General features: G+C 42.8%; 1 protein-coding gene across 5 annotated transcripts in view; it reads right to left on the bottom strand.

Annotated features, from left to right (window-relative positions):
* The window catches only part of LOC147010007 (uncharacterized), a 96,353-nt gene that overhangs the window by 41,377 nt on the left and 38,460 nt on the right, over positions 1–16,516 (bottom strand). For 4 of the 5 annotated variants that reach the window (XM_085861039.1, XM_085861040.1, XM_085861041.1 and 1 more), the window contains exons 2-3: positions 13,973–14,029; positions 6,150–6,286 (exon numbers count right to left, since the gene is read on the bottom strand). In XM_085861039.1, coding sequence (XP_085717165.1) covers positions 6,150–6,286; positions 13,973–13,990 — 155 coding nt within the window. In that variant the 5' untranslated portion in view covers positions 13,991–14,029. Of the gene's footprint in view, positions 1–2,098; positions 6,287–13,424; positions 13,533–13,972; positions 14,030–16,516 lie in introns of those variants that run through there. The other variant, XM_085861037.1, reaches the window with a different exon arrangement.

The following is a 16,516-nucleotide window of genomic DNA, read 5'->3' as shown; positions in this document are numbered from 1 at the left end:
TCACCCGGAGGGTGAAGAATAATTTTCTCTCTCAAGGGACACTGGATACCATTGACCAGAGTCGCAGGGCTAGGCTGAATGGCAGAGCTGAGCTGTTCAGGGAATTGAGGCCTAAAACTGTACGTGCGCTGAGGGTGGACAAGGAGGCCAAAATGCGAGGAATCTGTGAGGGGGTAGACATCACCTGTGGTCAAGTGATTCTCGTGCTGCTTACAGGGGAATTCGCGCATTGTGTTCCTCCAAGGCAGTCCCTCAGTGTACTGCCGTTAAAGCAGAGGGTGGTGGGTTCTTGACAGAGGAGTACTAAATGAAGGCTTGCTGGGCCAGTTACTTTGAGCGGCTGCACCAGGCTGATCCACCAGCTGTCGAGTTGGACGTCAGGGGTGTTACAATAACTGTTGCTGACCCTCCAATCAACTATGATCCACTTTCATTTGTGGAAACACAGGCTGCAGTGAACCAGTTGAAATGGGGTAAAGCTCCAGGGTGCAGTATTGACAGACAGACAGACAGACAGACAGACAGACAGACAGACAGAATAACAGACCAGAACACCAATATAGTTGTGAATTTTCGATTTCATAAGTAAAAAAGTGATGGATGAACACATTGCACTTACAGATATTCACAATCAGGTAATCAATATCGGTGATAAAGTATGTTTTTATAATAGGTTTATCATGTGGATGTTAAAACCGAATATTTTGCTTTTCAAATTCAGTATTTTCTCGAATTAACTTGCAATATCATTAGCGACAACTGAGAAATAATAAATAATTAAATAAATAAATAAAAACATAAAATGAAAAAGCTGCTTATTCGTTCAAATCTTCCATCGATGCAAATAATACGACGATGCGTGTCCCGATTGCTAGCCCCTCTCATTGCTTTGTGCATCGTCACCAAAATTGGTTGGCATAATAAACAGTCTTACAATTGTGCTTCTTGTTTTTATACTTACTTACAACTCCCACATTCATTCCATTTGGCGCAATCAAAAGGAGGATTTTCTCAAAGCGTTCGCAATGACAGATGATGTCATCGCATCCCCGTGGGTGGTACTTCAAGCCCAACTGTCAAGGATTATTGGTGTTGTTTCTATTTTTGGGGGTTGGTCATGGCATCGGCATCGTCGTCGTTCTACAGCCTTCTCATCCTATCAAATGCTAGTCGATCCCATCACCCATCCTTGTGGACCATTCATCAGTGAATTTCTAAATATTTGGATTTTTGGTGCATATTATTAATGTCTGCTTCGAAAACATTTCAACCATCACTCTACGGCATAGAGTCTACGCAATGGCACTGATGATAAATGTATTTGTTAAAACATAATTTTGAATATGCGTGAAGGAAAAAAAAAAAAACGAATAGAATGTTCAAGTTCAATTTGAAATAATAAACACAGTGACAATTGAAGAAAATGTAGTTTTAACAAGCTCGAATGAGCTAAGATCCTCGTCCTCTTAATGATGACGTCATAAAAACGAATATGACGTCATTGTGATGTATAAGGTTTGCGACAAATTATCTGTGCTAATGCCCGGCTTGATTCCCGCAAACAAAATTCAAACAGCTTGAGTTGCCACAACAAAATTCAAGATAATGGTTTTGGCGATTTCCATTAGCGGCGATATTATGACGTCAACTTTTTTTCTAGGATGAATTTCCAAAATCGGAGATGGTTACTGCCTGCGCGTGGGCTTTCTGATTATACATGGCAAGTTTCACGAAGATCCGATGAAAACTCTGGGTTGTGAAACAAAAAATGCCAAAAAATAGGAATGACGTCATAAAAATTGATAAGACGTCATTGTGATGTATCATATGTGCGGTAATTTATCTCTGCTAATGCCCTGTTTGATTCCCGCAAACAGGATTCAAAAAGCTTGCCTGGTTTCGGAGATAATTTTTTCGGCGATTTCCATTAGCGGAGATATTTTGACGTCACAACTTTTTTTTCTCAGAGGAATTGTCAAAATCGGAGATGGTTACTGTCTGCGCAGAGTATTTTTACATGTATATGCCAAGTTTCAGGAAGTTTCGATGAAAACTGTAGGCTGTGAAACAAAAAAGTCCACAAGAACAACAACGTGAGTAAGACTTAGAGATCCTCCACGAGGATCAAAAAATACGATTTTAATTCATTTTCAAAGGACAAATTCACAACATTTTGTTTTTAAAAAACAAGAAAATTATTCTTGCAATAGAAACTATAAACGAGTGAATTGGTTCTTGTTGTTTTGTATGCAGCCTGTAGTTGCCAGTTGCATAATTTCCTGGAAGCACAGCTGTGCCACTGATGCAGTGCCCCTGTTACAAGCAAGCTGGTAGTCATTTCGCCAGCCTCAGAATGATGACAGGCCTGGTATTATTTCAACAGCACAATAGGGGCTTGAACTCAAGACCCCAAGATCTTAATCCAACCACCTCAACTCTTAAGCCAACACCAGGCTTAGCAAATTAGTAAACAATCAGGAAAACAGTAAGATAAACATTGTAAGGATTTGTCGAGATGAAAACTCATTTAAACAGTCAGTTCAACCAATGCACTAAATTGTTGTTTATATTTCGAGATCAATTATTTCAGGCTCGTAAAGGAGCTTTTTCAGTCCATTCCATAAGAAGAAGAGGACATTTCCCATCCAGCTGATCTCTCTTTAATGTCAACAAATGAAAATATCGAAGTTGAATGGTTTGTTTTGTGAATTTCGTTTGTCTTGCTTAAAATTGTGAATGTTGTGTTCCCTTCTGTTTCGCTTTCAGTTCTTACGTTTTGTAATCATGCTTCTTGTTGGAAAAAAAGTTTTCCAAAGTGAGTTAGCTTTCCAGCCTTGCTTTGTTGGTGCTCATGTAAAATGGGATTCAAAGATCTCTATTTCTCTCATAAATTCATAGCCAATCCCACAGTTCAATTAACATGATTCAGGTCCAACAGGCCTCTGCCTCCTTCATGTTTCACCAACTCGAGTTTTGGGCCAAAATTATTTTATTGAACACTGAGGAGAGTTAGAAGATTCCTTTTGCATCTGGATTATCCATCTACTCTTGCATCATGATGTCCTGCGATAGAGCTGGTTTACAGCTTTGATTTTGTTTTTTGGAGAGAGATGTGTGTTCATCATTCATTGTGTTCTCCGCACAGTATTCCACGACTCTTGTATTGTGTATTTGTCTGCAGTACATTCGGTGATCCTCATCTACCCCAAGGTGTTTGAATGACGTTTCATTATTATTTATTGTGTGTGTACGACTATTGCTTTTCTCTTTGGCTATAATCTTTATGTACAGGTTTCAGAATGTACCGTAGAATGGAGTCCTCCCAGGACTCAAAGTATCCACCTCAATATTGGTAAGGCCTAAGTCACATTTGCTCTACGGAGAGGATATGGCGGCCGTACGCCCTCTGAATTGACAGAAACGTGCGGCGGCCGCAGAGTTTCTGCGGTGGCCTCAGGGTGGCCCTACGCCGTTTGGCTATCTTTTACAGGCCGTAGGGGTCGCCGTGGAATTATAACGCGGAGTTATAACTTTTTTCATTTGTACGTTCGCCGTAGCAATTCGACAAGCCGAAAAAAAAAATAATAATAAAATGAACCCACTCGTTACTGTCCGTCTGGCCGCACGTTCGCCTGAGGGCCCCCCCTGCGGGCACCTTGCGTCTGCCTTGAAAATTCTATGGCCGCCGCAGGGCCCCCTTAAGGTCACCGTGCGACATCAAATCAAAGACCGTACGACAACTCCACGTTTTCGGTCTCCATAATTTCTAAATATGCCGTGCGGCTCCCCGAAAAATAAAAAACATGTGACTGCTACATTGTGTGACCGTGGAAATACTGCGGCCGCCATATAATTGCTAGTGGTCGTAGATTTTGGAGACCCCCACGGCCGCCGTGGCAAATGTGACAGGCCTAAACGATCACGCCACAAGGATGAAATTGTGAAGTATTGTTCCTTAATCTTTGTTCCAAGGGTTTTTCAGGATTATCTCTGAATGTTGAACAGGATTCGCTACTCGTGGACCCCATGTATTCACGGTTTATAAAATGCGACCTGTTTCGACATTTGTGGCCCTGTGTTTCACGGTTTTTCACGGGTATATTCAGGGTTTTTTTTACGTTTTCGTAGGTGTATTCACAGTTTTTTTTTTTCGTGTTTTCGCCTTTTTTTGCAGGCATATTCATGATTTTCACGGGTGTATTCATGGTTTTTCACTGTTTTGCAAGGGATTCTTGATTTTCCCTCATGAATCGCAAACCGCTGGGAACCCATTCCCCCTTTTTCCATTGAAACAATGCCCCGCTATTTGCGGATTCCAGCCAAGTGGTATTCCAGCCACAATTGGTTGAATTAAAATCCTTGTCCAAAAATCTGAAACTTCTTATATCAGATCTATAACCGGATGTGAGTGAAGAATTAAATTTATGACGTTCATAACCCATGCCTAGAAACTATGTGACATAATAGGGTGTAAAGTTAACGCGATGGTATTTTTGTTCAGAATGAATGCGAAGGGCGAGATAGTGTGCTCTACGAGTGCCGTTCTCGTCGAGTTGTTTTATAAATGGTTTTCTTTGTAAAATATCACCAGGGCCACTTCCTTTAGATCCAGCTTTTTATTTAACAAGTTTCAGATCCATTCCACCTCCTTGTTCTTTTCGGTCTTCATAAATCCAGCCTTTTTCTGGGGAGGCGGGGGGGGGGGGAATTGACACATTCTGCTTCCGTTTCCTAAGTTATCGGTGGAAACTTTTCCGGTTATGGTAGTTTCAAAGAGCTGTTTTTGTCTTCTTCTGTTATTAACTTCACCGAAGCTTTTTCTCTTCCCTTCGTTGATGTATATATAAAGTTGATGAACGAGTAAATGCCTTGTTGCACACAGAACACTGGAAGCGCTTCTCTCCTGTATGTATTTTTTGGTGATGATATAAATTGGATGATTCACTAAATGCCTTGTTGCACACAGGACATTTGAATGGTTTTTCTCCAGTATGGGTTCTCATGTGTGCCTGACAGTTCGACTTTTTTATGAACGATTTATGACACACACTGCACTTATACGGCTTCTCGCCAGTGTGCGTCCTTTTGTGTACCTGGCAGCTTGAGATGTGACCGAATGTTCTATTGCACACAGTACACTTATATGGCTTCTCGCCGGTGTGTTTCCGCATGTGTGCCTGATACGTTGACCTATGCGTAAATGATTTGTTGCACAAGGTGCACTTATACAGCTTTACCCCAGTGTGAGTCCGCATGTGATTCTGATAGGTCACGATACTACAGAATAATTTATGACACACACTGCACTTGAAAAGCTTCTCTCGTTGGTTGTTATCTCCATTTGCGGATGCTATCTTCTCTCCAGAATGAATCCTCATGTGTACCTTATAGTTTGAGTTTTTAATAAAGGATTTAGTGCACACAGTGCACTTATACGCCTTCTCCCCAGTGTGTGTCCCTAAGTGTGCCTGTAATGTCGATTTCCGAAGAAATGATTTACAGCACACACTGCACTTAAACGGCTTCTCCCCGGTATGTGTCATCATGTGTGCCTTAAGGACCGAGATGCGACAGAATGATTTAAAGCACACACTGCACTTACATGGCTTCTCACCGGTGTGCGTCCCCAAGTGTGCTTGTAAAGTCGCTTTTCGAGCAAATGATTTGGAGCACAAACTGCACCTAAACGGCTTCTCCCCAGTGTGGGTCATCATGTGTGCCTTTAGGCCTGATATGCGACAGAATGATTTACAGCACACACTGCACTTATGTGGCTTCTCCCCAGTGTGAGTCCTCCAGTGTTCCTCGTATTTCGATTTTCTATAAAATGATTTCTGACATATCGTGCACTTGTGACGCTTTTCTCCAGTATGGGTCTTCTTGTGATTCTCGTCAGTGGATTTATTCCGATAAAACGTCTGACATACACTGCACCTGAATGGTGTCTCCCCTGTACAAATCCTCAAACGGACTTGGTGGGTTGAGTTCTGTTCAGATGCTTTATTCCTCCTCCTCCTCCTCCTACTCTTGTTCGGATTTGTAACGTTGTGGGTATTCGTGTGTACCTGAGGAGCTGAGGAACAACTAAATAATTTATTGCATTCAGTGCAGTTGTGGATCTTTTCACACGTGTCACTCTTCACCTTTACCTGGTCATGAGAACAATTGTCTTTGTAATCCTTGGGCTTCGCACAATGACTCTTCTGGTTTTGATGCAATGATCTCTCGGTAAAGGTATGAACATTCTTGGTACACGAAAACGTCTTGAGGATAGTCGTTGATTTCTCTGCAGAAAAAAAGTCAGTAGGTGTGTCAGAGGGATGTAAAAACAGCATCAACACAATGGTATGGATCTTAAAAAGAAATGAATGAGGAAATGATAAACTTCACTTGGTCATTAATCTCCATTTTTGAGTGAGACAATTATATGTGTGCCAGTGGGGGAAGAGGTAGAAAATTGCAAAAAAGAAAGCATCTCAAAATGAAAAGCCTGCGTGTCCACTTTGTACTCCAACTAAACTTGACAAAAACAACACTCAAAAAAATGGACATTTTATTCATTGTGTTCTCCACTATCTCATCATAAAGGTGTATTGAAGATTTGATGACAAAAGATCGATTCGTAAAAATGTTATGGCCTGGACATACACACTGAATCTTAATGGTAAATAAGGATTTTGATTGAAACATTTATGGCTGTCTACCACTTCACCAATGACATCATCCTTACAATCCCATACTCTGCATTGGGAGTAGAATGAGGTGTGCCAAGTTTCAAATTTTTCCGATCAGCAGTTTCAGAGATAAAATGTTTGAATGTTTTGTGTTTAATCCAAGATGGCTACCAAACTACATGACCTATGCCATCACAATTATAACTAGAATAATCTCCATGGGGGGGGGGGGTCGCTCCTGCCCTGAAAATTTTGCATCAATCGGACAAGTGGTTACTGAGAAAAAAAAAGTGTTAAAAAAATAAAATCGCAAAAAAAAAAACCCCAAAAAGGATTGAACAATAACAATAATAACTAGAAAGCATCTCAAAATGAAAAGCCCATCCACACCCATTTTCTACTCCAACTAAACTTGGACAAAACGACAGATTAAAAAAAATTGTACATTTTATTCATTTCTTTTCTCCATAACCTCATCATAAAGGTTTGTTGAAGATTTGATGACAAAAGCTCAATTGGTAAAAATGTTACAGTCTGGACATACACACTGAATCTCAATGGTAAACAAGGATTTGATCAAAACATTTATGGCTAGTCTATCACTTCACCCATGATGTCATCATTACAATCCTTTATTCCCCATTGGGAGTAGAATGAGATGTGCCAAGTTTCAATTTTTTCTGATCAGGGGTTTCGAGGATGAGATGCCTTAATTTTTTGCACTTAATCCAAGATGGCTGTCGTTTCACACGACTTATGATATGGCTAATCTCTATGATATGACTAATATGACACAACTAATCTCCATGGGGGTGGAGGAGGGGTTGCTCCAACCCTGAAAATTTTGTGTCAATCAGACTAGTGGTTGCTGGAAAAAAAAAAGATAATTAAAAAATAATGGAGCAAAAAAAAAAAAATTGCTTTTCGAGCAAAAAAAGGTTAAACACCAAAAGTGCACTCGGTAGAGCACATACATACCTCCGCCCTGCAATGCTTGCTCCACGAGAACACATCGGGCCCATTACGTTTTTGAAATATCTTGCTATATATCGTTTTTGACCCTCTCTCTCAACGGTGAAGAATCACTATAAAATTGAAATAACTCGAATTCAGATCCGGATTCGGATCTTCACCAAAATCGAATCAATTCGTCCTTGCAACACACACAACCTGTCCACCAAGTTTCATCCGAATCCATCGACGACTTTATAAGATATCGTGCTATATATCAGTTTAACCCCATCTCTCAATTGTGTAGAAGCACTTCAAAAATTATAGTAGTCGGATCTGGATCCGAATGTTCACCAAAATCCATTCGGTTTGTCCTTGTCACACACCCAACCTGTTCACAAAATTTCATCCGGATGTGTCCACAACTTTTTGAGATATCCTGCACACAAACAAAGAAATGAAATTGCTCGTTGAGCAAGGAATTGCCGGAATAACTTTGTAATATTATCTCCATGATCTCTCTTCTTCTTCTTCTTTTGGCTGCTCCTGTTAGGGGTCGCCACAGCGGATCAACCGTCTCCATTTCGCTCTATCCTCCACATCTTCCATTGACACTCCAACCACCCGCATGTCCGCCCTCACCGTATCCATGAACCTCTTCTTTGGCCTTCCTCTTCTCCTCCTGCCTGGCGGCTCCATCATCAACATCCTTCTCCCGATATACTCCGCTTCCCTCCTGTGCACATGTCCAAACCATCTCAATCTCGCCTCTCTCACTTTGTCTCCAAACCGTCCTACCTGCGCTGTCCCTCTAATACACTCATTCCTTATCCTGTCCATCCTCGTCACTCCCAACGAGAATCGCAGCATCTTTAACTCTGCCACCTCCAGCTCCGCTTCCTGTCTTTTTGTTAGTGCCACCGCCTCCAAACCATACAACATAGCTGGTCTCACTACCGTCTTGTATACTTTCCCCTTCACTCTTGCAGCTACCCTTCTGTCACAAATCACTCCTGCAACTCTTCTCCACCCACTCCATCCTGCCTGCACTCTCTTTTTCACTTCTCTCCCACACTCTCCGTTACTTTGGACAGTTGATCCCAAGTATTTAAACCCATCCACCTTCCCCACCTCAACTGCTTGCAACCACACCATACCACCACCCTCCCTCTCATTTACCCACATGTACTCCATCGTACTCCGACTGACTATCATTCCCCTTCTCTCCAGTGCGTACCTCCACCTCTCAAGGCTCGCCTCAGCCTGCTCCCTACTCTCCCTACAGATCATGATGTCATCCGCGAACATCATAGTCCATGGGGACTCCAGTCTAATCTCGTCCATCAACCTGTCCATCACCATTGCAAACAGGAAAGGGTTCAGAGTCGATCCTTGGTGCAATCCCACTTTTACCTTAAACCGGTCCGTCATTCCTACCGCACACCTCACCGCTGTCACACTGTCCTCGTACATATCCTGCACGATCCTCACATACTTCTCCACCACTCCCGACTTCCTCATACAATGCCACAACTCCTCTCTTGGCACCCTATCATAAGCTTTCTCTAAATCCACAAACACACAATGTAACTCTTTCTGGCCTTCCCTATACTTCTCCATCAACATTCTCAAAGCAAACATCGCATCAGTGGTGCTCTTTCCTGGCATAAACCCATATTGCTGCTCACAGATCGTCACCTCTCCTCTCAACCTAGCTTCCACTACTCTTTCCCACAACTTCATGGTGTGGCTTAACAACTTTATCCCTCTGTAATTTCCACAGCTCTGCACATCACCCTTATTCTTGAAAATCGGAACCAGTACACTTAATCTCCACTCCTCCGGCATCCTCTCACTTTCCAAGACTTTATTAAACAATCTGGTTAACAACCCCACTGGCATCTCTCCTAAGCACTTCCATGCCTCCACTGGTATACCATCTGGGCCAACCGCCTTTCCACTTTTCATCTTCTTCATAGCAGTCCTCACTTCATCCTTACTGATCCACCCCACTTCCAGATTCACCATCTCCACCTCTTCCAACCTTCTCTCTCTCTCATTTTCTTCATTCATCAGCTCCTCAAAGTACTCCATCCACCTTCTCAACACACTCTCCTCGCTCGTCAGCACATTCCCATTTACGTCCTTTATCACCCGAACCTGCAGCACATCCTTCCCAGCTCGGTCCCTCTGTCTTGCCAATCGGTATAAATCCTTTTCCCCTTCTTTTGTATCCAACTTCTCATACAGTTCGTCATATGCCTTTTCCTTCACCTTTGCCACCTCTCTTTTTGCCTTTCGCCACCACCCCTTGTACTCCTGCCTACTTTCTTCATCTCTCTGACTATCCCACTTCCTTTTTGCCAACCCCTTCTTCCTTATACTTTCCTGTACTTCCTCATTCCACCACCAAGTCTCCTTATCTTCCTTCCTCTGTCCAGATGTCACACCAAGTACCTTCCTAGCTATCTCCCTCACCACTTCTGCTGTAGTTGCCCAATCATCCCACCCATCTTTACCACCATCCAACGCCTGTCTCACCTCCTCCCTAAATTTCACGCAACAGTCTTCCTCCTTCAGCTTCCACCATCTGATCCTTGGTTCAGCCCTCACTCTCTTCCTCAACCTCACCTATAAAGTCATCCTACAGACCACCAATCGATGCCGTCGAGCTACACTCTCCCCTGCCACCACCTTACAGTCACTAATCTCTTTCAGGTTGCATCTCCTGCTTAAGATGTAATCCACCTGTGTGCACTTTCCTCCACTCTTGTATGTCACCCTGTGTTCCTCCTTCTTCTTGAAATACGTATTTACCACTGCCATTTCCATTCTTTTTGCAAACTCTACCACCATTTGCCCTTCCACATTTCTCTTGTTGAGACCGTACCTACCCATCACCTCCTCATCCTCTTTATTCCCTTCCCCAACATGTCCATTGAAATCTGCTCCAATCACCACTCTTTCATCCTTGGATACACTCTCCACCACTTCATCTAACTCACACCAGAAATCTTCTTTATACTCCATCTCACACCCCATATGTGGGGCATATGCACTGATGACATTCATCATCACCCCTTCAATTTTTAACTTCACACTCATCATTCGGTCAGACACTCTCCTCACCTCCAATACCCTCTTGACATAATCCTTCTTCAGGATTACCCGACACCATTTCTCCTCCCATCCACACCATGGTAGAACAGTTTGAAACCACCTCCAATGCTCCTCGCCTTACTCCCCATCCACTTGGTCTCTTGTACACACAGTCTGTCCACCTTTCTTCTCTCCATCATATCAGCCAACTCTCGCCCTTTGCCAGTCATCGTCCCAACATTCAGAGTTCCAACTCTCACCTGCACACTTCTACCCTTCCCCCTTTCCCACTGCCTCCGGACTCACCTTCTCCTCCTTCGCCCAGCAGTAGCACAATTTCCACTGGTACCCTGCTGTCCACCGGTACCGGTGGCGGTCGTTGATAACCCGGGCTTCGAACGATCCGGTATGGAAATTCGTTTTGTTGTCCGCATAATGATTTGGCATAGGTTTTTACGCCGGATGCCCTTCCTGACGCAACCCTGGTCACCTCTTACGACACACAGGGATATGGTACACATATTCTAACCGGGGCATACACCGGGCCCAGTACAACTGGTACTCATTTCGCCGACCTCGGAAGGATGGCAGGCTGAGTCAACCCCCTGGTGTTTTCGACTTGGTATATATATATATATATTAATTCAGTGTCCCAACGGGGCTTGAACTCAGGACCTTTTGGGTCCAAAGCCACTGTCCTAACCACTGCGCCAACACCAGGCTTGATCTCTGAATCTCCATGATCTCCGAAAGATCTATATGATCTCTGAAAAAACAAAAACCTGGACATCAATTTGGTTCTTACAAGTCGATAGTGCTACTGTTTAATGTGTTATAGCACTTAGTTTGGTCATGATCATAACTTGGAAGTGAATCAGACTTGAAATGGCATTTTTATCGCAATTTGAAAGTTTTGACCCGACCCCCCCTGACATTTGACCCACGACCGCTAAGAAGGGTGTTGGTGTGACACCCCAATGAGACATATGGCTGGATGCAGAATTGGAAGATGCACATTTTGGATTTGGTTTGAAGTCGATACGACCATTTTAGCGGACGTTATTGCGAAAATAAGAATTTCGGTTTTTCGGTGACCTTGACCTTTGACCGAGATTCACCAAAAACGACAAGTGTCGAAGTTGGACCATGGCCGACGTCTGTACCCAGTTTGGAACATGATCGCTGAAACGGTGTGGCTGCTACAGGGTAAACAAACACACAAACAGACAGACAGACAGACACACAGACTGACACACACAACCGACCAACATAATTGCCGAAATCCGAAGGATTCCGGCAATTAAAAACAAACAGACAGAAAGGAATGAAAACATAACATCCTTCACCTTTGGTGGCGGAGTAATAAATAAATAAATAAATAAATAAATAAATAGGCACCAAAAAAAAATAGGGTCGAACAATAATAACAAAAATTATTTTCATAAAAATTTATTTATCTTCTCCATATTCTCATTATAAAGCTTTGTTGAAAATTTCATGATAAAAGCTCAAATGATAAAAAATTTACGGCCTCGATAGACACACAGACAGATGGACAGACGGACAGACGGACACACAGAAGTGATTGCAAAACCCCATCTTCCGCTGCGCGGGGGACGGGCTAATAAAAACTAATGAAAAATGGGTTTCCAATGAGTTCCCCACGAGTATTGTAAAAGGCTCCGTCTATCTATCTGTCCCTCCGTCCGTCTGTCCGTCACACTATCTTTGCATGTAGGGATAGGGGATGTCCTTGTGCATTATGCAATACACAAGCACTTATTTGACAATGTGTGCTTGGAAAGTACATGTCTCCCATCACTTTGTAATAAATGGTACATAGAAGACTGCAAATGTATCACAGAGGTCGAAAGTATCAACACACATCATAGATCTTTGGCCCACAAAGTGCTATGGAACTTTCAGGTACTTGATAATGCCAAGTATTGTTCAGATGGTTTGGAGAAATCTCTGATCAACTGACAACTCCAATTCTGTGTAAGGATTGAAATTATACCCTCTACGTGGGAGTCAAAAGGGTCTCAAAATTTCTCAAGAACATTCTGAACCTGCTGACAAGTGTCTCCATGAACATCAAGCGTGTGTGGACATTTCCATCTCCTGATTTGCTTGTCCAAACCATTTTTAGATCATATCTGTCATCACGGTAAAAAGGACCTGAGAATATAAAAAATCAACTTTGGAAGGCCATCTTTCCATTCCAACCATGTAAATGTGGAAAAGTAGTTTCATAGGATAGAGATTAATAATATTGGTTATCTTTTCAAGAATAACTGTATAACAAGTGCAAGAATCACTCTTACAATGCGAGTCATGAACCCATTGTACCGTTATTATCATATTTAGACGGCCCTTCCCAGAAACCAAACACCACAACCGAGACACACATGACTGCGCTATTCATAAAGATGTGTGTGCTCACTGCTTCCTGAACTACCACGACCAGGAATACAACGCAAGGAAAACAATTTCACAACAACCAAAACTGCTGTGACCAGGTTTGGTACGTTTTATTCAAACCAATGTTTGTGGTTATCAACAAGCTATTTACAAGAATGAACCATGCACTTTGTCAAAACAGGAATGATCTTCCTGTTCCTGAGATTTCAGAAAAGTAAATAATGGAATAATATGCAGGGAAGCATCGCAAAGAGACAACACAAGCCTCACGGAACTCACCGTCGACTAAGAGAGAATCTTCACTCGGCTCTTCCTTCACATGGACATCACTTGAAATCCGATGGAGACATCCAGCATCCATTGGAGCCGTTTCACCCGCACAGAATCCTATATCAGGACAGAACTGGGTTTTTACCTTTGAAAAAAGGTGCTGTTCATCATCTGGATCAAATTATTTTCTACATTGGAACTGTATCCAATATGGTGCTTTCTTTTATGAGTACCATGTCACACCTCATCCAGCACAGGCACTTATTTGACAACGTTTTGAATGAAGGACTCACCTGGATTTTACAAGAGAAAGCCTTTCCTTCATCCTTTGTTTGAACGCGCGAGTTGGGTACGTCAATCAATATTTGTGTTCTTGAGGATAAATATCCTGATTGTGAAATGATGAACAAGCTGCTTTGAATTGTGTGGAAAACATGTACATGCAGGTTCGGATGGTTCCTTTCAAGTTAGTGTGTGCGGTCCCAATACTTTTGGGAAGAAATGGAAACATGGGTCTTACAGAAAACTTAATGCACGATGTTATGATGGATTCTTACCTTGTGAGGGAAAACCATCTGTAGGTTCAGGTTCCACCTTCACCACCACTATAGGATCTGTAATACAAACAAAACCCGCTTTAAACAATACACAAAATAACATTTAGAGCGGACCATCACTCACCATCACAACATGTTAACAATTCATAAACAGGAAACAAAAATGGGTTCAGAAAAAAAAAATGCGAGAAAAATCCAATTTCACAGCAGAAAATGGAGTTCGTTGGAAATTCTGTTTATGTGGGACTTTCGCAATAACATAATCCATCCCAGAATGCTCGGAACGCATGTGTAGAAACACCCAGCAACAAGAGTCATCAGGTCAGGTCAGGTCAGGTGTGGGAGCATTTGCCGGAGCAGCGCGTTGCTGAGTCCACTTTCTGCCGGTACACCAGGGTCCTCCGTCTGGTCAACCCTCAGGCAGATGCCTGGCCCATCCCCATCTCTTTGAGATGCCGATCAACCTGCAGCAACCACGAGGCACGTGGTCGGCCCGTTGGCCTCCTCGATTCATGAGGCTCCCTCGTTGAGAGTATCTGGTGAGCAGGATCAGTGTGAGGAAAGCGAGCTACATGTCCATACAGCCGTAGCTGATGCTCATGGACTGTCCAGGTAACATGTCTTATCTGAGTCTCTCTCAGCAACCGTTCATTGGACATATCTGACCAGCGATAGCCAAGGATTGGAGTTGTATGGGCCGTGAGGGGCCTTATAAATAATTTTCTGTGTGTGTATGTGTGTCTGTGTGAAGCACGAATCACACCCAAACTCTGAGGCCAATTGCCACCAAACAATAAAAGAGCAGGCAGTGAGGGGCAATTTGCAGATGCTTGGGACCGATTGTGGAGAGGCTGTAGGAGATCGACTCGTGCTGCCGCATGATAATACGCCCCCGCCAAGCCAGCCACGCCTCCCCTCTCCTCTCCTCTCACTCACCATTTGGCCCAAAGCCAGATACACTCCTGCCTCGACCGGGTCATTCTGCAGAGGATGTGAGTCACTTTTGCACCCTGCACACGTTCAAGCTGTGTCCCACCAGAAACAGCTTGCAGTATTTCAGTCTTGTCACACCATCTGGTCTATCTCCTGTGGTGTGTCTGCCAGTGATGTAGGCCTCGAGTCCACTTTTGGGGGAAAACGGACTCGGACTTGGACTCTGAATGCCAAGAACTCGGACTCGGCCCGATTCCGGCTCGAGTCAGGCAAAACTTTTAGGGTACAGTGGAAATAAAAAGTGTACAGTAAAGAATTGTGTGCAGCAGCTAGAACCTGCACGTACAGTAACCAGGCTTAATTGGTTTCCCGCGAAAACTCTCGTTCCATGCAACCATGAAGAAGGTGATTATAAAGGATTAATGGACAAAATTAAACAATCCTGCACAGAGAAAAATTAAAATAACCCCGACCAATGTTCCATATTTTTGGAGATATTAAACGCGAACATCGTACCTTCGTGTAATGGCACAAGATCTAAAACACATTCTGTTCTTTCAAAGAGCACTTTAAACCTAAACACTAAATGGTTGAACTTTAAACGCTACCAATGCTTTAGTTTTAAGTGCTACACAAAAATAAGGGACATTTTCCGTCTAGTAATAAGAATGAGGTTTTGGAGTGTAAAAACGAAACTGTGAACGAGTCATCCATCTATGTACTGCCTTAAGGCCCAGTCACACCTTGACGTTTTAGCCAGCTTATGCCGATTTTTGGGAAATTTGTCTAAAACGCTGGTACACGTCGAATACGTTATGGGTAAGTTTTGATAACATTGAGAGCACGCTGAAAAACACTGCCATACGTCGTTGTACGCTGGCTTTAAACGTTGTACTTTTCGGTTGTCCTCAAATTTTCCATGCTTGAAATTTTAAGACTTATGCCAGCGTACGACTCGCACGTTTCGCATAACGCTGGCCATAAGTTGTAGGCACGTCACGCGATCATTGATACACGTCGACACACGTTATTTGTAAGTTACTCATAAGTCGAAACACGTCGAGGTAATGTTTAGCGTACCTGAAACTTATTTCTAACCTATGAGTAATGTGTTGTACTCACGTTACGCGATCGGTGACACACATCGACACACGTTACTTGTAAGGTGCTCATAAGTCGAAACACATCAAGGTAATGGTTGGCGTCAGTGTTCCAGACTCCCTGGTTTTATTATTTTTTTTTTCTTCCTTCCTTCGGTATGATGGTGATTTTGACACTTCGATTTCTAGTGTGGTTATAATATAATATAATTAATAGGCTGCTGCTCAACGATTTAAATCTTAACCGCACTGTACACTGAACACCGTCATACCGAAGAAAAAAAAAACTGGGAGTCTGGAACACTGACGCTAACCATTACCTTGACGTGTTTCGATTTATGAGTACCTTTCAAGTAACGTGTGTCGATGTGTGTCAACGATCGCATATCGTGCGTACAACTTATTCCCATCGCATGCGGAGCGTGTGTCATACGGCAAGTACGTCGTAAAATTTTCAACATGTTTAAAATTACAAGACGTACTCCATTTAATACGACGTGTGATAGCGTAC

The sequence above is a fragment of the Eptatretus burgeri genome, chromosome 17 (genome assembly GCF_056783735.1).
Source record: "Eptatretus burgeri isolate ZD-2024b chromosome 17, Ebu_testis_v1, whole genome shotgun sequence".
NCBI lineage: Eukaryota > Metazoa > Chordata > Myxini > Myxiniformes > Myxinidae > Eptatretus > Eptatretus burgeri.
This window is presented reverse-complemented; position numbering and strand designations above follow the sequence as displayed.